Source organism: Talpa occidentalis, unplaced genomic scaffold (genome assembly GCF_014898055.3).
Source record: "Talpa occidentalis isolate TD23 unplaced genomic scaffold, MPIMG_talOcc4v2.1 talOcc4.17, whole genome shotgun sequence".
NCBI classification, from domain to species: Eukaryota; Metazoa; Chordata; class Mammalia; order Eulipotyphla; family Talpidae; genus Talpa; species Talpa occidentalis.
In genome coordinates this window covers 7,992,438-8,016,691 of record NW_023601754.1, presented here as the reverse complement: position 1 = coordinate 8,016,691, position 24,254 = coordinate 7,992,438, and the positions used below count along the sequence as shown (strand labels likewise).

The following is a 24,254-nucleotide window of genomic DNA, read 5'->3' as shown; positions in this document are numbered from 1 at the left end:
GCCATGTGGGACCCTCCTCCGGCAGCCGGGGAGCAGCTGGGGATTGAACTGGCACTGCAGAGTCTGCGGGCAGCTTCGTAACCCAGCGCTCAACCACTGTACCACCAGAGAGGCCCTCTTTTATTTTTTTTTTAGATTTATTTATTTATGCATACAAGAGCTGGGGCACAGGCCTGAGATGCAGGGGGTGAGAGGACTCACCAGAGACAGAGTGGGAAACAGAACAGGCAGACCAAGTGAAGTACACTGCTAAGGGGAGCAGTGGGTGAGACAGGAGAGGTCTGCTGCACCATGTGGGATTCTCCCTGACCTGCTGGGGATTGAACTCATGCTGTAGTACCCACATCGTGCCAGGAGGAACTGGTCTGGGTCTAGCCTATATAAAGCCAGTAGGGCTGCCAATCAATATGCGCTGCCTCCCCAAACTAAAGGGGTCCAATCTGTCCAATCAGTCATGTTCCTCCCCTACCCCAAAGTTTCTGATGGGCACATGATTTAAGGCAATCACAGAAAGAGAACTAAGGTGGTGGTGGAGACTGCTCTTTATTTGAAGAACACTATTCTAGAAAAAAAAGTAAATCTGGGATTCTTAGCAGCTATTTGACTGCCAAATGGAAAGAGCCTAAAGAATGGAGCCTAACCAAGCAGAAATGTGCCTGGAGGACATTGTTGAACCCTTGAAATCTAGTCATAAATTAAATCTGGTCTTGTGGTTACATGAACCACTAATCACCTTTTATTTTCTCAAGTTGGTGAGAGGTCGGTTTGTGTTCCTTGTAATATATGCGTAGGGACACAGAACTTGGCTTCCACTTCCGGGGGTGCTCAGACTATGAGGCCAACCCCCACCTGACATTCAGACCCCTTCTGCTAGTGGTAGCCATTCTAATTCTGAAAATAGATCAATTCATCTAAAAGATTCAGCTACATCTAGCTATTGCATTTTGGGCACAGTACTGGCTTGGCACCATTTTTGCTTGCCAGCAATTTGGAAGTCATACTGAAAGTACAAGCTGGAGGGTACATAGCTTGAGGAAAAACAGTAACATGGGTGTGCAGAATGCAGGAAACAATAGAGGAGAGTGTCCATGTCCTCACTTTCTTTATAATGGGTGAGAGTTGGAGGAGGAAACGAAAGAGAAAGAATTCCTAGTGCAGGATTCCACCTGCGGGTAGACTGATTCTTGTACTTTCCAACCACCTTGTCCTTCCCTCTCTAGTTAGAGACCTGGGTTAGAATCTAACTTCTGTCAACTGCTACTTGAGTGAGCTTGAGCAAATCAGCCTCTCTGAGTTGTTGCCTCACCTGGACTTTCAAAAGTTATGCTAGATAATTATTTAAAAATAGTCTCTTCCAGCAAAAAATTTCCCCCAAATTAAAAAATTTCAAAAACTTAAAAATTCTCCAACTCTTCAAACTAGGATTTGTATTCCTGGCTTGAGTTTTTCCCCTTAAGACTGTATAGATTGGTTTTTCCCATGGATTTAGGATCAAAGGGCTCCTTTGGGTTATGTATTCCTTTGAAATGGATTCAAAGGAGGAACTTTAAAGCCTTCATCCTTGCAGAGTGAATCAGCATCCCGTGAGCACAGGTGACAAGTCCTGACCCATCCCTTCACTGTCTGATAAGCCCAAAGGTCATAGCTCTGAACTCAACCCCACTTTTCCTTCTTCCTGCCCCTCTTGTGGGTTTTCTGATAAGGTGCCCTAAGTCAGCTGTGACACTGTTTTTTCACTCTGCAAACATAGTCCCCAGAGCACGCACTCTGCCTGCTAACTCCCCAGCTGCTTCCAGCTCTCCCTCTGCCCACAGCCCTTTAATTGCTGCATTCCAACAAATTAGCCATGTGACAGAAGATTATTTTTAACTTCAATAGAGCAGCTCCCTCTCTTTTAATATATCATGCTTGGCCCACATTCCCTCGGTGAAAAGGGCACCATCGGCTACTTCTGAGAACTTTTAATTACTTCAATTGTTCTCAAAAGTCTTAGAAGCTTGGAAAAAAAAAATATATATATATATTTATTTCTCCTTCCCCAGTTTTCACATTTGCTATTTAATGGAAGCTGAGGCTGACTCTGGCCTGTGGAGTTATCAAATTTACCATGTCTTCTCCAGCCCTTTCCCACCTGTTCTCCACAGGCTTTTTTTTTTTTAAAGTATAAATCCATCTGGGAGGACAAGAAAAGGACAGGTTCTAGAGTGACAGACTTCCACCCCAGTATCACACCAAGCCCCAGAAGGTGGCAGGTTAGGTGTGGCTGGTGGGCCCAGGAGGATTGAGCTCTACTAAGCACTTCCTAGATGTGGGGACACTCCGAGAAGGTCCCAATGATTGAACTTGACTCTGAGGCTGAGCCTTTGATCTTTGAGCAAACCAGAACAATAAGCATCTCAGTGACCACCACATGAACCAAAGCCTTCTCCAAATTTTCTGATTATCCCAAGTCTCAGTTACTTCTCTAATCTCAGGAGGCCAAGTGGGCAGAGTGGCCCAAAATGATTGCAATTGTGTTACCCACCACCAACCAGGAAGACAGAAGTTATAGAGCTGCATGTAAGTTTGAATCTCTCCAAAATTGAGAAATGTGCAATTTCTTATATCTGAATTTTTCAAAATAATTCATCTAGGTTATGACATATGCGCATCATTCCAGTCATTTTCTATGCTACCTGTGCTTTGACATAGAGTGAAAAGACAGGTGTGGGGGGGAGAAGTACGAATGGGCATGGTTGTATGTGGTAAATGGGAAGAGCTTTCTAGGCAGTGCAAATAGCATATATGCCCCAGTCAGATGGAGAAGAGCATGGTATATTTGGGGAATTGAAAAAAGGTCATTGTGACTGAAATCTACAGATAGTAACATGTTCCATGATCACAATCCAGTTCTTTCAAGTTTTTAAAATTGAGGTATAGTTTACATAAAATAAGATGTCACATTTTCATGTGCAGGCCAATAGGTTTTAACTTAAATTGCAAGGATCAAGAAAAGAAAACTGCTATTTGCTCTGTTGGAAAATATCTAACTCATTCTTGCCAGGACTGCCTCAATAGTCAGGAGTCAGTAGACTCCAACAATGGGTCTTGTTTGTTGTGAAGAACCCTGTGTTAAGAAACAAAGGAAATGTCCATAGACTGAGCCCTTGTCATGTCTATGAGTTGCAGGGGAAAAAAGCATGAGATAATGGCCTGAATGTGTCCTTGTGTCTACAGAGGTACTTTTAGGATAGTAAAAGAGATACAAAACTTTTATCTCTGTACTTTGAAGAGTACAGAGATACAAAAACTTTTGGCCCTTAACTCTTTCCAAATGCTAATTTAGCTCTGGCTAAATTAGCTCTGTGTGAATAAGGTACTGCTTTAATGAATAGTGTTTCTCCTTTATCAATGAATTAAGTTTGTTAGAAACCAGTCTGCTTTAGTTTACTGAAACCTCCTTTAGTTAACCAGATATCTTTTTGCTTTGTTAAGAAAAAAAACAGATTCCCCATTAGAAGTTTGGTCAGTTAAAAATGAAAACCTCCTGCGGGAGTCCGGCAAGAAAAGACGGAGCCATAAAGAACTGAAATTGCAGGGGGAAGAGAAGTGAGCCAACTGCCCAGGGTCTCCGGCGCAAAACGGCCCTCGCTGGCCCCCGAGGCCACAGGGAGCAGCCGCAGCTCGGAGACAGCAGCGTGAGGCCCGCCGCCGCCAGCTTGCTCCCCGAGCGCCCTGGCCCCCGAGAAGCCGTCCAAGAAAAGAATTAGCCACCGAGGCTCCGAAGGCACCCAAATGCAACCGCAGCGACCCGAGGTGCCACACCGGCCTCCTCCCTGACTATTGCCTCCGCCCTCTGCTGCTGTCTCCACCGTCGAGGCTGGCGCGCCTCAAAGATGCCAGCCCCCCACTCCGACGCCCCGGGTCCGGACTCCTCGACGTCTCCACCCTCCAGCATCGCTGCCGGAGCCGGCCCCTCTCTCCTTGCGCCCCCCGCGCCCCTGCCGTCGGGAAGCGCGACAGCCTCCGAGCAGCCCGGAGTGAGAATCCACGCAATACCCTCGCCACCAGGGTGCCAGCCTCGGTCCGCCTCCTGCTCGCCACTCCAGGGGGGCACGCCAAGGTCACCAGCATAGTCTTTTGCAGGAACTGCTTGGAGCCACAACTATAGATTCCTGCTACAATATGGGCAGCCAGGTGTTTTTCTCTCTGGGTAAATGTACAGATGAGAAGGACATAAAGCTACACTTCAAGGAGGCCTTCTTGATCTCATCACTCTGAATCTGAATTTCTCTGAATTTTCATGTAATAAAAAATTGAACTGTCACTGTACACAGAAAAAAAAAAAAAAAAAAAAAAACAATTGGGCCTTCCCGGTGGCACAGCGGTTGAGCGCTGGGTTACGAAGCTGCCCGTGGCCTCTGCGGCGCCAGTTCGATCCCCGGCTGCTCCCCGGCCACCTGAGGAGGGTCCCACATGGCGCGCAGACCTCTCCTGCCGCCCGCTGCTCCCCTCAGCAGTGTACTTCGGTCCTTCTGCCTGCTCTGCTCCCCGCTCTGGCTCTGGTGAATTCTCTCACCCTCCCGCGCTTCTGACTGTACCCAGTGCATGTGTAAACAGAACAAACAAAACAAATAAATAAATAAACATGCCTCTATTTAAAAAAAAAACAAAAAAAAACAATTATGAATTCTTTCTGTGCATGTAACTTACCTAGATAAACAAGGCCAACATCCCTGAAGGTGGAGACCAGTCACTCAAGAGAAATCTGATATTGGTCTCCTGGCCACAGGCCTCACTTTGCTTTGAAAAATCTCTTCAATGAATTTATTTTACTAAATTTTGAATTTTCTTCTCTTGGTGTTATTTCAGTTGACATATAATCACCACCAGATCAAAATACAGAACTTTTCTATCTTCTCAATAGTTCCCTCAGATCCCTTTCTAGTCAATGACCCCAATCTCAGGCAGCCACAGTTCTGATTTCTATCTGCATAGATTTGTTTGTATGTTCTTGATTTACCAGTGTATACATGGAATCACAGAGTATGCAAATGGGGGGGGTGGACTTCTTTCCTTCTACATATGTTTTTGAGATTCACCTCTGGGGTATTTTTCTGTTGGATTTACAGGGATCCTTGAAGGTAGTAAATTCAGGCCCAACCACAACAGTTTCATTAATGAAACATTTCCTTGGAATGGGCTTAAGTCAACTGCCATAAACACCAGTTATGCTACAGTTATGGGTAACAACATTTCAGATGGATCACATATACAATGGTGGTCCCAACAGGCTATGCCGAAGAGCTGAGGTGAGTAATAGGCTACACCATCTAGGTTTGTGTAATTATAGTCTATGATAATCCTATAACAATGAAATTGCCAAATGACAGCATTTTTTAGGACATATCACCATATTACTTGAACATGGCAAAGTGCCTCTGATGAAAAAGTTGGCAAAATATACTTCACACCTAAACCTTTGATCCAGCCATTCTACATTTTCAAGTTTATCTTACAGATAGATATACTCACACATGTGTGACATGAAAACTATACAAAGATATGAATGGCAGGATTATTTTTAATAGCCAAGGATTAAAAATATTTATCCATTAGTGGGGATATAACTAAGTAAACCATAGTGAATCTAGATGATGGAATGCTATACAGTCATGAAAATAATGATATTCCATATCTACTCAAATGACATGATCTCCAATGTGAAAAATATGCCAGGGCCTCCCTGGTGGTGCAAGGGGTTAAGTCTGAGCACTATGAAGCTATCTGCATCCACTGCAGCACAAGTTTGATCCCTGGCCAGGGAACAACCCACATGGTACAGCAGACCTCTCCTGTCTCACCTGCTGCTCCCTCAGCAGTGTTTTTCAGTACATCTGCCTGTTCTGCTCCCTACTCTGTCTCTGATGAATCCTCTCACTCCCCACACCTTTGATCTGTAACCCAGTTTTTGTGTGCATAAATAAATAAACCTTTTTTTTTTTTTTAAAGATGTGGGCATCCCCGGTGGCACAGCAGTTGAGCGCTGGGTTGCGAAGCTGCCCGCAGCCTCTGTAGCGCCGGTTCGATCCCCGGCTGCTCCCCGGCCACCAGAGGAGGGTCCCACATGGCGCACAGACCTCTCTTGCCGCCCGCTGCTCCCCTCAGCAGTGTACTTTGGTCCTTCTGCCTGTTCTGTTCCCCACTCTGGCTCTGGTGAATTCTCTCACCCTCCCGCGCTTCTGACTGTACAAGCACTGGGTACAGTCAGAAGTGCGGGAGGGTGAGAGAATTCACCAGAGCCAGAGTGGGGAACAGAACAGGCAGACTGACGAAATACACTGCTGAGGGGAGCAGCGGGCACGGCAGGAGAGGTCTGTAGCGCCATGTGGGACCCTCACCGGCAGCCGGGGATTGAACCGGCACTGCAGAGGCTGCGGGCAGCTTTGCAGCCCAGCGCTCAACCACTGCACCACCAGGGGAGGCCCCTAAATAAACAAATCTTTAAAAAAAATAATATGCCAGATACCACCCCATATGGTAAGGACACACCATCATACAAAATAAAATCCCTTCCCTCAAGTAACTTCCATTCTAGTGGTAGGATAGAGAAAAGAAAATGAGACAAATGAAAATAAATTTGTATGGTAAGTTATTAATGTAAAAAAAAGAATAAAGGGGAAAAGAAACATAAATGTGTTCTTTCAAATATGCATAAAATATCTGTTGGAGAAGATATCTGGTGGCACTGGGGAAGGCAACTAGCAAGCTGGGAGACACAGTGGAACAAATATCATTTTAAGTTCTTTGTAGCTTCTGAATTTTAAAATTTTTGAACATGTTAGCTAATCCAGAATAAATGGATATAATTACAATTTTTTTTTAAGTTGGAAGAAGTATTTGGCTATATTTCCATGCACCTGGGCCCTCGATTTGTGGGAAATGCCCTACCCTTTCTTAATCAGGGCAGGAGGAAAAGGCTAGCGCCCAGCTGTCATTCATGGCAGGCATGACCCAAGTCATAGCACCACTCTGTTAAGATAAAAGAGGCACCCAGAGGACAGAAGGAAATAAATTCTGTCTTGAGTCACATATATTTCATGGATATTTATAAAAGGCTTAGGCAGCTCCTTCCTAAATTTGAATTAATGTCAAGGAAGAATCATTTCAGGAAATGTGAGTTCCTCTCTTCAAACTTTTTTGGACCATCCCATTCTGGTATGAACTGCACAAAGCCAAGTTCATTCACAGAGAACATCTGTGTATGGGGAAGTGATTGGAGGGGGAGCATAATAAAGAGACATCTGACACTGAACTTGGACACTTCTCGGATTTTTTTCCCAGCTTCCCTTATGCTATACATTTGTTTGGATATGGGAAGGAAGATCTATAAAACTGTTATGGTTAATTATTTGGGTTTATTCATATAATATGTGAGGTGGCTATATGGAAGTACCCTAAAATCTGCACTATTTGTGAATGTTTGTTTTCCAGAAGCTCCCCTGAGTTGTTGGATGGTGGTTGTTATGATTACTGTCTCTTCTGACCTTTATCAAGTTAAATGACAAAAAAAAGGTTTGGATTTAAATAAGTTTAGGGCCTGCCTGGTGGCACAGCGGTTGAGCGCTGGGTTGCGAAGCTGCCCGCAGCCTCTGCAGCGCCAGTTCAATCCCCGGCTGCTGGGCGAGGGTCCCACATGGCACGTAGACCTCTCCTGCCACGCCCACTGCTCAGCAGTGTACTTCGTTGGTCTGCCTGCTCTGCTCTCCTCTCTGACTCTGGTGAATTCTCTCACCCTCCCGCGCTTCTGACTGTACCCAGTGCTTGTATAAATAAATAAATAAATCTTTTTTAAAAATAAAAAATAAAAAAAACAAGTTTATAATTACTCATCTTATTTCATAGGAAACTACCCCTTTTTACATTCTAACATCATTTTTCTTCTATTTAACTACCTTTTAAATTACTAATTAATATAGGAATAGATTCCTTTTTGAAAAAAAAATCAGTTCTACAGATAGTTTTGATTCTCTTTAATGTCTTACAATGTTGATTTTTTCTTCCTTCCCCAATATGATCACATCTAGAAATTTAAAGCTACTGACTTTTCATTATACTTTTATATACACACAAATGCACTCTTAGAAAATTCTTACACACGTGTTTTATATAAGTATATAATACTACATGTTCTGTAGTGTACTGCAGTTTGACTTTTTTCACTTAATAAGATTGAACCATGTTTACATGGTTATTATAATTTAATTCATTCTTTTAAAATGTTTAGCTTTGGGGCCTCCCTGGTGGCACAGGGGGTTGAGACACAGCCTATGAAGCTGTCCACAGCCACTGCAGGATGAGTTCGATACCCCGGCCGGTCGGGGAGCAACCCACATGGCGCAGCAGACCTCTCCTGACTCACCCGCTGCTCCCCTCAGCAGTGTGCTTCCGTCAATCTGCCTGTTTTGTTCCCCACTCTGTCTCTGCTGAATCCTCTTACCCACTTTGCCTCTGGCCTGTATCACAGCTCTTGTATGCATAAATTAATGAGTTTTTAAAAAAAAAGTTTAGCTTTTGTGCAATATTCCATTGTATTTGACTATTTTTCTTTTGACAGATGTTTAGATAAATTCTTTTTCTTTTTCTTTCGTGCACTGTCATCACCTTGCACAAAGTCATCTAGACTAGGTTTCCTCCAAAGTTATCTTCTAGGAGTTTTATAGTTTTGCATTTTACAGTTAGGTCTATGATCCATTTTGAATTAATTTTTATGAAAGGTGTAAGGTCGGTGTCTGGATTAATTTTTTTTTTTTGCATATGGATGTTCAGTTGTTCCAGCATCATTTGTTGAAAAAACTATTGTGACCTATTATATTGTATTTGTTCCTTTGTCAGAGATCACTTGATCATATTTACAGAGATGTGTCTCTAAACTCTTTATTCTTTTATTATTTCACCAATACCACACAGTTGATTAGCGTAGCTTCATGGTCAGGTAGTATCAGTCCTCCAACTTTGTTCTCCTCCTTCAATATGGTGTTGTGTAGTCTAGCCTTTTTGCCTCACCATATAAACTTTAGAATCAGTTTGCAAATATCCACAAATAACTTGTTGGGAATTTGTTTGGGACTCCATTCGACCTATAGATCAAGTTGGGAAGAACTGACATTTTGTTAAATATTGAGTCTTCCTGTCTTAGACTGGACTGCTGTAACAGAATATCACAGACTGGGTGACTTATAAACAGAGGTTTCTTTCTTACAGTTCTGGGGGATGGAAGTCTGAGAACAGAGTTCTAGCGTCATGCTGAGGATCGTCTTCCAAGTTGCAGTCTGATGACTTCTCATTGATTCCTCACATGACAGAGCACAACAGCAGAAGCAAGTGTTCTTCTGATTCTTATATGGGCACTAGTCCCATTCACAAGGGTACCACCTTCATGACCTCATCCAATTCTAATTATTGCCCAGAGACTCCAGCTCTCAAGGCCATCACATTGGGATGCAGAGTTTCAATATACGAATGTGGGGTGAAATACAAACATGTAGTCCACATACTTGCTATCCATGAATATGGAACAGCTCTCCATTTATTAAATCTTTCCATCCATGAAGGAGTGTTGGACTTTGTCAAGTGCTTTTTCTGCATCTCTTGATATGATCATGCACTTTTTCTTTTTTTAGCTTGTTGACACGATAGATCACATTAATTGATTTTCAAATGCTGAGCCAGCCTTGCATACCTGCCTTTGATTATGTTGCATAATTCTTTTAACACATTATTGGATTAAATATACTAATTTTTTAGGGTCAAACCATTTTATTAAGGGACTTTAAGGGAGGGAAAAAAGAATGGGGGGCAAGATCCAACATCCTCAGACCAGTGGGGATCTCCCCAACTTCCTAGCAGCAGAAAGATTTTAAGTATACTAATATTTTGTTGAGCATTTTGCATCTGTGTTCATGAGTGATATTGATTTATAGGGTTTTTTCATTATAATCTCTTTTTCTGCTTTTGTTAGTCAGATAATGCAGAGCTCACAGAATGAATTAGGAAATATTCCTTCTGTTCTATCTTCTGAGAGAAATTGTAGAGAATTGGTATAATTTCATCCTTAAGTGTTTGGTAGACTTTACCAGTGAACCCATCTGGGCCTGTGCTTTCTATTTTGAAGGGTTATTAATTATTGATTCAATTTATTTTTCATTGGTTCAATGTACTTAATACGCATAGGGCTATTCAGACAGTCTTATTCAAAAGTTGACTTTACACCCTACCTTCATTTAAATTAAAATTAAATTTACCCTAATTTGAAAGCAATCAGTAAAAGGTAGGCACCATACAAAACAAATTAAACACATATAGGTCTCCATTCATGAATTTAGAATCCAAGCATGAAAATTATATCAACCTCATTTTTAAGAAACAAAGGTCATTATGTTTCGAAGGTTTTCTGTTTTGATGAAGTATAGAGGAGTCTTTCAACTCACTTGGCTGCGCAGTGGAATCACCTGGAAAGCTTTAAAATAAAAAAAAGTATCTTCCTTGTCACCAGAGATTCTAATTTAATTTGTTGGAGTGTGGCTGCACAGCTATTTTTACTTTATCTAATGATGCTTATGTGTGAGTAAACCACTTACCTAACTGAGATAGATGCCAATATCTTTGGAGACTCAATACCCAGAAAGGATAGAAAACATTGTTGTTGGGCCTCCCCGGTGGCACAGAGGTTGAGCGCTGGGTTGCGAAGCTGCCCGCGGCCTCTGCAGTGCCAGTTCGATCCCCGGCTGCTCCCAGGCCACCGGAGGAGGGTCCCATTTGGCGCGCTAGACCTCTCCTGCCGCCCACTGTTCCCCCCAGCAGTGAACTTCGGTCCTTCTGCCTGCTCTGGCTCTGGTGAATTCTCTCACCCTCCCGCGCCTCTGACTGTACCCAGTGCTTGTATAAACAAATAAATAAATAAATAAAAATCTTTAAAAATTAAAAAAAAAAAAAAACACACAACAAAAAACATTGTTGTTGTTTTCCTCCCCGAATACAATCAATGCTATTTCCCTAAGTGAAGGTGAGATTTGCCTTTCAGGACAAATTGCCTTTTAGCAAAAACACTACTATGTACTTTTGGGATGTGCAAATAAAAAGTCAATATGCAATCCTAGAATGGAATTTGAGAACAATGAGACCTAAACTCAGATAAAAGTTGTTACTATTGCCAGCATGGCACCTCTGTAGATTGTTAACATGTGACCTGAGACTGGGATTTAGGGAGGAACTGATTGAAAAGCTTCTTTTTTTTTAAGATATATTTTATTTATTTATGCATACAAGAGCTGGCCAGAGGTGCAGGGGGGTGAGAGGATTCACCAGGAATAGAGTGGGGAGCAGAATAGACAGATCAATTGAAATACACTGCTGAGGGGAGCAGCAGGCGAGACAGGAGAGGTCTACTGTGCCATGTGCGTTAGTTCCCTGGCCAGGGATCGAACTCATGCTGCAGTGGCTGGCAACAGCTTGATAGCACTGAGACTTCCAGCCCTGTGCCACCAGGAATTCACCAGTGGCACATTAATTATTTTAAAATAATTACTTAATTAAAATAAATAATTCACCAATTATTTAATTTTATGAGCTCAATTGAAAAATTTAGTTCTTTAGTCATAGTAACCATACTTCAAGTACAAACTCACTGGGTGAAAATAGAGAACATTTCCATAATTACAGACAATCTATGGGATAGTGCTACTTTAGGAATAACTTTACATGGTCTTCTCTAGTAGTTTTAAATTTTCTTTCTTGAATTGTAACTACTTGCTTTATTGCCAAGCTTTCATCAAAGTTTTAATATAATAATTAACAGCCAGTGGGACCTCCCTGGTGGCACAGGGGTTTAAGTCTCAGTGCTATCATGCTATCACTGCTGCAGCATGAGTTCAGTCCCCAGTCAGGGAGCGACCCACATGGCACAGCAGACCTCTCCTATCTCGCCTGCTGCTCCCCTCAGCAGTGTATTTTAGTAGATCGCCTGTTCTGTTCCCCACTCTGTTCTTGGTGAATCCTCTCACCCCTCCCCCTTGCACGTCTGGCCTAGACTCCAGTTCTTATATGTATAAATAAATAAAATAAATCTGAAAATAATAAATAATAATAATAAATAGTTAACAGCTAGCATGTATCAAACACTTATATACTGGTCTGTTTTTCAGTTGCAGACAACAGACTTCACTTTCTCTACTTTAAGCACGGAGGGAATGGATAACTCACAGAATCATCAGGAAAGTTAAAAAACAGACTCTAGGGTAAATATCCTGGAATGAATTCCAAAATTATACTGTGGAATTGTGTTGATGAACAAGCCACAGCCTCTGCCACCACGCAGAAGCTTCAGAGCCGCTAAGTTGCCACCACCATTACCAGCTCCAGAAACAGGTTGTCTCTGCAGCAAATGTATGCTTCATACCTGTTTCTCCCTCCATATAAGCCAGGGTTCTAAAGTCTCACATAAGGGCCTTCCCTGGTGGCGCAGCGGTTGAGTGCTGGGCTGCGAGGCTGCCCGCAGCCTCTGCAGCGCCAGTTCGTTCCCCGGCCACCAGCGAGGGTCCCACAAAAAAATTAAAAAAATAAAGTCACACAAATGGAATCTAAATCACAAGCAGAACTGTAACTGCATAGGCTGAGAAAATGTAGTATTTAGCTTTCTAGCCTCTGCAGTCTAGGAAGCAAGTTAAAAAAAGATTGGAATAGATTTTTAGCAAAGCAGTCTAAAGTATCTGCCACAACTTGTCATATGCCAAGTCCTGTAAATATGCCTGGTCTCATTTAAATCTTATAAAAATTCAGTGAGGAAGAGCTTATAATCATTTAACAGATGCAGATACTAAAGTAAATGGTGGAACAAATAGTATGGTTTTAGTTGTGCTTTGAAAAATTAAAAGAGGGTCCTCTGTCCACTCTTGGAGAGAAAGAAGTAAAGTGAAACCAGGGACAGCTGCCCCTAGAAGCCAGGATGGCAGAAGACAACCCATGAGAATAAAACAGCAGTCCCAAGGTGACAAAGGACAGACAGCAAGAATTTGAGAACCACTGAGTGGTGCTGCTGTATGAATTCCTGCCAGATTCCCAAGGCCTAGCTCTCTGCACAAACCCATGCTGCCCCCCATGGAAAGAACCAGAATTTACACACACAAAGATGTAAAAACACTTCCCTGGTTACATTCCAATAACTCCAGCTGCATCTGTGGCAAAGAACAGAGTGCAAAAGTAAAGAACTTAGCAAGGAAGGCTTCCAGAAGGAGACAAATTTTTAGTCAGTTTTAGAGAGGAAATGTTAGTTTACTTGTGGCTGTCAAAAGGCAGAGGGTTTCAAATTAAAGAACTCACATGCCAAGACTCAGAAGCTGAGAAAGGCCATCACCCGAGCACATCAAAGCAAATCCTTGAGTGAGGATGAAGGAGGTGAGTAGGAAGACAACAAATAAGAGGGCTGGGAAGAGACTGGATTGCAAGATAAAGTCATGCAAATCCTTCTGATGATTACACGTAGGTGAAAACATTCACAAAATATGTATTGAATTTCAATTTGGAGCAGAGTAAAAATTTTGAGGAGAGGGGCCTAGAAATTTTCTAACAAGCATGCCAGGTTGAGTCTCTAGATTTTCTGTCAAGAGCTCTATTCATGGTCTCTTGCCCTATAGCCCAGCCCACGCTTTTGGTGCATGCAGGCTCTGCCACATCATTCTTCCTTAAAGACATTCTAGTAAGGCACAAAAGAAACTATGTCAGGGGGAAGAATAAGTCTCAAAGAAATGGGTCTCTTGGTGCTGGAAGGTTCAGAATAATTTCAGAAAGAGGTATCAACAACTTACAAATATGACTGTATGCATGATTCTTGATTTGCTTAAGCTTTATCAAATAGTATCATTAACTGACTTTTTAAAAAGATTTATTTATTTATGCATACAAGAACTGGGGTATAGGCCAGAGCTATGGGGGGTAAGAGGATTCACCAGAGACAGAGTGGGAACAGAACAGGCAGACTTACTGAAATACGCTGCTGAGGGGAGCAGGGGGCAAGACAGGAGAGGTCTGCTGCGCCATGTGGCTTGCTCGCTGGCAGGCCAGAGATTGAACTCGTGCTGTGGAGGCTGCAGTGCTTCACAGCACTGCGCTCAACCACTTGGGCCACCAGGGAGGCCCTAACTGACATTTTAGCAAGTCTTTCCATCTGACAGGTCCTATGCTAAGGAATTTGATAATGCATTTTACCATTTAACTCTCATAGTCAGTACCTATACTAGGGTCTACAGATGAGGAACTGAGGACTAGAGGTCCCACCGCTAACAACTGGACTCCATAGCTCATGGATTTAACCGTCCTGCTATACTGCTTTGATTTCTTTTTCCTTAGCTGTGTTTCCCTATTATTCCTCACGTTATGTTTGTTTACTTATCAACTTGTCACTCCTCTAAAAACTAGAAGTATCTTAAAGCAATGATCAAGTCTTCGTCAACTCTGATACCTTACCCTGCACCTAACAGAAACTAGAATGTAGTGTTTAAAATATGTGCGCTAGACCAGGCTCTGAGATGTAATAATCACTCACTTCATATACTTATATCCAAGTTCCCTTGCAGATAGTCACAACTTCCAGTTGACAAATAAACGAAGTAATTTCTTTCATGTGATATACTGCCACAGTCAGGTATGAGGGTCTTGGAGCCAGTTACAGGTTTGAATCATGCCTCAGTCATTGAGGAGCAGTGTAACCTTGGGCAGATATTAAAAAACAAATAGAAAATCCAGAAATAAACGCACAGATTTATGGTCAACTAATCTTTGACAAAGGAGCAAAGAATATGCATTGGAGCAGAGAAAGTTTGTTTAATAAATGGTGCTGGGAAAACTGGGTTGCTACATGCAAAAGAATGAAGCTTGACCACTACCTCACACCATATACAAAAATCAACTCAAAATGGATTAAAGAACTAGACATAAGAGCTGAAACCATAAAATACATAGAAGGAAATATAGGCGAAACACTACGGGATTTGCACATCAAAGACATCTTTACAGACACATCACCCAAGCAGTGATAGTGAAGGCAAAGATAAACAGCTGGGACTACATCAAATTAAAGAGCTTCTGCACAGCAAAAGAGACAATAACAAAAACAAAGAGAAACCCCACCAACTGGGAGAACATTTTTGCACCCAACACTAATGATAAAGGACTGATCACAAAAATCTGCAAAGAGCTGATGAGACTCAGCAACAACAAAGAAAATAATCCAGTCAAAAAATGGGCAGAAGAGCTAAAAAGAAACTTCTCTGAAGAGGAAATGCAAATGGCCAACAGGCATATGAAAAAATGTTCAACATCACTTGTAATCAGGGAAATGCAAATCAAAACTACAATGAGATACCATCTTACACCAGTGAGAATGGCACATATTAAAAAAACTAGCAACAACAAATGTTGGCGAGGGTGTGGAGAAAAAGGAACACTCCTGCACTGTTGGTGGGAGTGCAAACTGGCCCAACCACTATGGAGAGCTGTGTGGAGATTTCTGGACCTACTAAACATAGAGCTTCCATATGATCCAGCAATTCCACTCTTAGGTATTTGCCCAAAGGACACAGAAACATCCATTCCAAAGAGCACCTGCACCCCTATGTTTATAGCAGCACTATTTACAATAGCTAAGCTTTGGAAACAACCCAAATGCCCAAAAATAGATGACTGGATCAAGAAGATGTGGTACATATACACCATGGAATATTACTCAGCATTCAAAAAAGATAAACACATGCAATTTGCAGCAACATGGATGGCGCTGGAAGGGATCATGCTCAGCGAAATAAGCCAGAAAGAAAAAGAAAAATACCGGATGGTCTCGCTTATAGCAGGAATCTAGAAAACTTAAATAAGGGACCAGGAAAATGAATAACTATAAGAAAGTGAAAATCAAAATCAACAAAAAACTATGAACCAGAGACACTCTGGGGGGGGAGGGGCAGAGAGGGGAGGGATTGGGGTCAAAATAAGGGAGTTGCAATTGTATGTGGAATATAAAAATAAAATTTATTTTAAAAAATAAATAAAATTAAAAACAAAAACAAAAACAAGTTTTATAAATTATAAAGAGTTATCTGCTCAAGGAGCATTGCTGTTGAAGCATGGAGAAATAGCTGGAAAAGTTTGAGTCAGATATAAATATACATCTGAAAAATATATATCTGAAATATATTTATAAGAACAATAGTTGGGTGAGTTCTCAGAGAAGTCCAGTGACTTGCTAGAGTAGCTACCAGCTTGCTGACCACTCAGTTTCCTCCTATTGAGAAAGACCAAGCAGCAAGAACAGGGCTTTGTGGTTAAATGTTAACTTGTGTTTATTTCTCTACAACTGCCTGCTGTTTAATTTGGCTAAGCCAGTGAAGATTCTTTCGTAAGCCTGTGTGTAATTTCTAAACACCGGACCTACGACCTTTACACACATACTAAACATTTATAGAGTGAGAGTTCTCTTTTCCCTTCATCAGTGAATTGAATAAATACCAACATCTCTCCCAAGCCAAAAAAAAAGGAATTCTTTGATCTACATGGAAGATAAACTAGCAATAATTTATCCTGCTCAACTAGAGGTTATAAAGCACATTCTTTGATAAGCCATTTAATTTCAGAGGGCATGGGGGCTTATTTCTTCCTGATGCGGATGCACATTTTTAAAGCCATAGGATTTTAGAATTTGAAAGAATCCTTTTAAATTATCTCATCAAACCCACTGATTTAAATAGCCAAAAACTGAGGTGCAGAGAGAGTAAAGGAAGTTGAGACTCAAGGACAGACGTTAATAAAGAAAAAGGCGTATAGGAAATGCTTTGTCACAACAATTCATTCAGCAGATTAAGCTTCCTGGGGTTACTGCTTTTTCTTTCCTTTATGATCTGGTGATGCAAGTACAGTATTTGGGCCTGGACTGGTAAATCTGTGGACTAATCTTCAATGTTGCTCTGACGTCAGAGACACTGGAGAACCACTGTTGCCCCCTGCTGGAAATTTAAAATCTCCCAGGCTCTCAAGATTATAGGGGTTTTTTTGCTTGTTTTCAAAAAAATAATGTAGTTATTTCCTCAGGTTAAAAAATTTAAACTGCATGAAAAGCCGTAAGAATAAAAGCAAAATCTTCCCCACTTCAGTGTACTCTGAAGGAATAACTAGTTAACAATTTTTATGACATCCTTCCACAATTTTTCTACTTATGTATACATAACTACAGATATATACACACACGGAGATGCATCAGTAGACACATATATATGTATATATACACACAAGCATATGTATAATATATATGTATATATACACACACACAAGCATATGGATAATCTTTTATGCACAAAAAGGACAATGCCATGGACACTGTATTATAACTTGTTTTCCTCTTTTTTTGTTTGTTTTATTGATTTTGAATGGGTAACACATTCAAAAATCGACTACATTTTTTTTAATAAAGATTTATTTATTTATTTATACAAGAACCGGGGTAATACAGGCCAGATGTGCGGGAGGGTAAGAGAATTCACCAGAGACAGAGTGGGGAACAGAACAGGCAGACTGACCAAGGTACACTGCTGAGGGGAGCAGCAGGCACGACAGGAGAGGCCTACCATGCCTTGTGGGACCCTTGTCGGCCGGCCTGGATCGAACCAGCACTGCAAAGGCTGTGGACAGCTTCACAGTGCAGCGCTCAATCACCTGCACCACTAGGGGAGGTCCCAAAAATCTATTACATTTTTAAAGAAACAGTGTGTCCTCAACATCTTTTCAAAGTAGCATATATTAATAAACTTCACTCCTTTTGATGAGGGAATAATATTCATTGCTTGGGGGTATCACAAATTGTTCACCTCTCCCTTGATGGGCTAAAATGTAAATTTAAGAATAGGAACCTTGGGGGCCTCCCTGATGGCGCAAGGGGTTAAGTAGCAGCACTATGAAGCTATCTGCAGCCACTACAGCATGATTTCCATCCCTGGAAAGGTAACCCATTTGGCACAGCAGACCTTTCCTGTCTGGCCCGCTGCTTCCCTCAGCAGTATATTTCAGTAGCTACACCTGTTCTGCTCCCGATTCTGTCTCTGGTAAATCCTCTCCGCGCCCCCTCAGCTCTTGCCTGCACCCCAGCTCTTGTATGTGTAAATAAATCTTTAAAAAAAAAATAGAATAGGGGCCTCCCAGGTGGCGCAGGGGTTAAAGAGAGTGCTATCAAGCTATCGCCAACCACTGCAGCACAAGTTCGAGCCCAGCCAGCCAGAGAGCAACCCACATGGCGCAGCAGACCTCTCCTGCCTTGCCTATTGCTCCCCTCAGCAGTGTTTTTCAGTCAGACTGCCTGTTCTGTTGCCCACTCTGTCTTTGATGAATCCTCTCACCCACCGCATCTCTAGTTTACACCCCAGTTCTTGTATGCATAAATAAATAAATCTTTAAAATAAATAGCTCCTTTCTGCACATCCCCTCTGTATTCTAATTTCATAGTTGGGTGAGGGGTGGGCATCCATTTAACTGCCTCCCCCTCACCAATGTGATTCCACTGCACAAGAACTGGGAATAGCCACATGATCTACTCATTTCTAGCTACACTGCAGCAGATGGGAATGTACTACCATATCCTAATCTTAATGTGGTTAGTCATTTATTATTCACCTGATGGTTATCAGGTGCCTACTGTGTGCAAGACCCTATGCTCTCTCTCACAGAGGCAAGATTGTACAGTGGGTGCGGTACAGATTTCAACCCTCCCATGGGTGGTGGTGCTGGGGTTGAGTGGGTGAGTGTTGGTGTAAGTGTGTTGGCCAGTGACTGGTGGCTGGATTTGGGGAGGGAGCAATGTGTGGGTGAAACTTAGGAATGCTGCTACACTACAGTAGTAGTAGGAATTTTTAAAAGGCCCAGCCCTGCCCTGGGCCGTGATAAGTATGTGTGTCTAACAAACACGGAGCCAGCACAATGTTCAGGTCTTAAGCAACTGTGGCTGGGGATCTCTACAAGCCAACACATGGGGTGGGGCACCAATCTTTCCCTCCGGGCCCTTCTAAGCCAAATAAAACATAATGCAGATGAAACACACATAGGAAATATGCCAAGGACAGCCAACAGATTGTGGGCATAAAAGATGACAGATTCTGCTGTCATTCATGACCCACCCAAATGTCACGTCTACTGGGCTCTTTCCCTGGCAGCCCTGTTGCAGGCAAGTATTGTTTTCAGGTATTCCACAGCACTTGAAAGAGAACAACAGAAAGGAAAACCACAGAAACTACTACTACTGCTCCCTGAGGCTTACTATGTCAGAACATCTAGCCAATGCATGGTATAATCCCATTTTATTCTCCCAACTGGGCAGAGAGTTCAGATAAGTGAACTAAAGGTCACAAGATTTGTTCATTTGAATAGCCTTCATAGATTTTTTTTTTATTTTTGCTTTGCATGTCCCATCAAGTGATTTTGAACACTGTGTATCCCTAGAAACAGATCCATACATCTATGGCCACTTAATTTACAACCAAGGAGGCACTGCAGCACGTAAGTGAAGAACTGTGTAATAGATGGTGCTGGAACAGCTGGATACCCCTGTGTATATGGGGGAGAGGGTGGGGAGCACGGTGGATGAAATTGAATCCAACTTCATACCATACACAAACATCAAATTTAGATGGATAGAAGATATAGGGGCCTCCCTGGTGGGGCAAGGGTTAAGATGCAGCCTATGAAGGTGCCCGCAGTCTCTGCAGCACGAGTTGGTCAGGGAGCAATCCACATGGCGCAGCAGACCTCTCCTGACTCGCTTGCTGCTCCCCTCAGCAGTGTACTTCGGTCAATCTGCCTGTTCTGTTCCCTGCTCCGTCTCTGGTGAATTCTCTCATGCCCACACCTCTGGCCTGTGCCCCTGCTCTTGGATGCATAATAAATAAATCTTTAAAAAAACAAAAAACAAAAAAACAAATCCAAATGGATAGAAGATTTAAATGGGAGAGGAAAAAATCTTTTAGAAGCTTTTTAGAAAGAAATACAAGAAAATAACTTCATGGCTGACAAATAGGAAAGGGTTTATTCAGCCAATAACAGCATTCATGATAAAAGAAAGGAGTGATAGCTTCAGGTACTCTCTAAAGGTACACACTTTGATTCATGAATATGTGCCTTAAGAGTATAACAGATAGGGCCTCCATGGTGGCGCAAGGGGTTAAGCACAGCACAGCACTGTGAAGCTCTCCGCAGCCTCTGCAGCACGAATTCAGTCCCCAACCCTGGGGCTACCCACATGGTGCAGCTACCCACACAACGCAGCAGACCTCTCCTGTCTCATCCACTACTCCCCTCAACAGTATATTTCAGTCAGTCTGCCTATTCTGTTCCCCATTCTATCTCTGGTGAATCCTCTGCACTTCTGGCCTGTACCCCAGTTCTTATAAGCATAAATAAATAAATATTTTTTAAAAAGTATAACAGATAAGCCACAGAGTGAGAGAAGCCATTTGCAAGAAATACAACTATGTTCTCATCAGATTGTTGCAATGTTAGGCTGAGGTAGCAGTGTTAAATAGTAGAAATACTTGGGAAAGCACTCTGTCATCCTTTGGTATGTATGTCATATTTCACAATGAAAAAAGAAAAGAAATGACTGCCTAAGAAACTGCATCCCCTTGCATATTTTAAATTTGACAGCTTAAATTTTTTTTTTTTTAACTTGAGCAAGAATGCTCACAGCAGCCTTACTTGTAATTGCTCAGAACTGGAAATAACCCAAGTATGTCTGAAAAAGGGATAAATTGTAGAAGTTTGTACAATGAAACACTACTCAGCAATAAAAAGGAACAGTGTGGATGGATATTCAAATCTTTGTTATGTAAAAGAAGTCAGACACAAAGAGTAACTACAGTATAATTCTTTTTATGTGAAATTCAAGAACAGGGTTGTTAAAGTCTCAGCACTATCAAGCTATTGGCAGCCACTGCTGGATGAGTTTCATCCTGGGCCAGGGAGCTGAAACACATGGCGCAGGGCCTCCCCGGTGGCGCAGTGGTTGAGCGCTGGGTTGCGAAGCTGCCGGCGACCTCTGAGACGCCGGTTTGATCCCCGGCTGCTCCCCGGCCACCTGAGGAGGGTCCCACATGGCGCGCAGACCTCTCCTGCCGCCCGCTGCTTCCCTCAGCAGTGTACATCGGTCCTTCTGCCTGCTCTGCTCCCCGCTCTGGCTCTGGTGAATTCTCTCACCCTCCCGCACTTCTGACTGTACCCAGTGCTTGTATAAACAAAACAAACAAACAAATAAATAAATAAAACATGCCTCTATAAAAAAAAAAAAAAAAAAGAAACACATGGCGCAGAAGACCTCTGCTGTCTCGCCCGCTGCTCCCCTCAGCAGTGTATTTCAGTAGATCTGCCTGTTCTGCTCCTCACTCTGTCTCTGGTGAATCCTCTCACCCCCCACACCTCTGGCCTGTACCCCAGTTTTTGTAGGCATAAATAAATAAATCTTTAAAAAAAAATAAAATAGATCTCTATTTAAAATCTGCCTCAGGGCATCCCTGGTGGCGCAAGGGGTTAAGATGCAACCTATGAAGCCTTCAGCAGCCACTGCAGCACAAGTTTAATCCCTGGCCAGGGAGGATGCAGCAGACCTCTTCTGACTCACCCGCTGCTCCCCTCAGCAGTGTATTTCAGTCAGTTTGCCTGTTCAGTTCCCCACTCTGTCTATGGTGAGCTCTCTCACCCCCCACACCTCTGGCCTGTACCCCAATTCTGGGATAAGTAAATCTTAAAAAATAAAATAAAATCTGCCTCAGACATGCACTTGTTATGATATCTTGAACAAGTCATGTAACTTCCTGAAGTCTCAGTTTATTCATCTACAAAACTGGCACAGTAACACCTATTTTGTAGGACTTTGATGAAGATTAAGCAACATAAAGGAGATAAAACACTCTAGCATAGTACCCGGTAAATATTGTAGTAAAAGCTCCACAAATTTTTAAAATGTGATTCTCATTTATATAAATTTGTGGTCACATTATATGTTTGTATCTTTTTTTGTTATTATATCTTGAGAATGAAATACTCTTTGGGTACACATTTGTTTATTTTTATGGGGGAGGCTTTCACCACAGATTAAAATTCCTTACTATGAGCACACCATGATTTATTTTAGCAAAGATCTTTTGACTTTCAATTTTTGTACATTATAAGTAATGCTGTGATGACAATCCTTATACTTAGATCTTTGTGCTCATTGATGATTATTACCATAGGTTGACTTTCTAAAAAATGGATTTTTTATGGTTCTTGTTTGTTTTTTCTTGGGTTGCTCTCCAGAAGGTTTGTACTCTCATCAACACTGGATGAAAATGCTTGTTTCACAACATGCTCCCTGACACTAGGTATTATATATTTTAAAAGCCTTGCTAATTTCATTGGGATATGTCAGGCATTACTGACAAACTTCATCTCATTTATATTCACTACAATCCTACGAAGTCCATTTAGTAAAAGTCTTGCCTCTAAAGCAGATGGGGGAAACGAGGCTACTCGAGTTTAAGTTCTTACCCGTCAGCAAATCGCTGGGTCAGGATAAGCTTGCTGTCTTCTACCTGGCCACTGTTGGTCTCTCTCTCCTATACCACACTGCCGCCTGCTGGTGCCCAGGGGTAGGGTGTGAAGCAGTGAAGATCCTCAAAGCTGAGCCCTCAACACTTGGGTATGAGCAGTGAATAAGGAAGAGAGTGGGGTGGTGTTGCGAAAACCAGATGATGGTAAGGCTCTGAAAAATAAGGAGAAGATGCATCAAATTGTACACTTAATACTTAGGTACTTTACATGTTACTTCATAATTTAAAAAAGAAAAATTAGGTGTTTTTGTTTTTTTTACATTTTAAAAAGACAGGTTTATTACGAAAAGGAGACAGAAAAAGAAAGGCACCTACACAGTCACGGGCAGGGAGGAGAACTGCCAAAAATTATTATTTTTTTTTTTAAATAGAAAAGATAAGAAAAGACTTTCCAGGCAGGCACTGAATGAGTTAATAAAAATAGCTTACGTATAACAATCTGTTACAATAAGCTGAGTTCTGCACTAAGGGCACTGGAAATGACAATTCAATTTTCATACAACCCCTATGAGGTAATGCTGTTAATTATGCTTGACAGACGAGGAAACAGAGGCACAGAGATGGTTAAGGAACGTACTCCAGGTAATACATCTAGCAAGCAGAACGGTCAGGATTTAAAATAGGTAATTCGGTTTTTCGTTAAGGCGGGCAGGCTAAGAGGGCAAAGCAGTCACGGTCACTAAAGATCTGTCAGACTGAGAGGCCTCTTCCAGTATTCTGGATTGGCAACCCTATGGAGATTTGGTCAGTCCAGGATACTACACAGATTAATGTATAATTCAAGCAGCCAACATGTTTTCATCAACTCAATGATGTTGCCACATGTCCTTTTGAGTTGTCCTCTAGTGGCCCCAAACTGCAACTTTGTTGGTTCCAGTTTTATGAGACTGATAGAATAGCCTTTGAAGCTCAACCAGTTAGAGAGCCTCTCAGGGAAGTGCACCCATCAGAACCAGGATTCCTCTATTCAGACTAGATACTGGGTGGTGAATTCCAAGTGCATAATTGATGCCTGACAATGACTCACACCATACGTTGCCATTTGCTTCCTATACATACCCATTCCAGGCCTACTGAGTCCACTGGAAATGCCCCTCATTTACTTGCTCTCCTGCTGTGGCAGTTCACACAATGACATACCTAAAGAAGTGGGGAATAGACGCTCCAAGATCAACGTGGCAATCTCATTATAGAAATGTGAAGAAAGTAAGTTCAAGAATGAGTCCAGCAGATGGGGCTGGACATGGACTTGGAACCAGAGTTGGACAAGAAGAGTAGCTGGAGGAGAGGGATCATGACTTTCCTTTTGAAGTGCTCTCAAGTCTATTCCACAAGAGGAGGAAGGGAGAAAATAACACAGGGAAGCCATACTGAGTAGTTATAAAATTAAGTAGTTAGCTGTTCCAACATCCTGATACAAACTGATACATCCTGATACAAACAGATAAGAAATGGGAACTCCAAGAACATTCCTATTTGCATAAATATAATTCCCTGGTGGCAGTTTTTCAGTGTGTATACAAAGCCTTACTCATGTGACTAATCAAGTCAACACAAAGTCAAGAAATGCGTCAGGCCCTGGACTAGGATCTGTGGTGTAGTATCAAC

General features: G+C 42.1%; 1 protein-coding gene across 1 annotated transcript in view; it reads right to left on the bottom strand.

Annotated features, from left to right (window-relative positions):
- Positions 1-24,254, bottom strand: part of NIP7 (nucleolar pre-rRNA processing protein NIP7) — a 99,123-nt gene that overhangs the window by 37,213 nt on the left and 37,656 nt on the right. The window contains exon 5 of the mRNA XM_037515998.2: positions 22,585-22,798. Within this exon, the coding sequence (XP_037371895.1) occupies positions 22,625-22,798 (174 nt within the window). The 3' untranslated portion in view covers positions 22,585-22,624. The remainder of the gene's footprint in view (positions 1-22,584; positions 22,799-24,254) is intronic.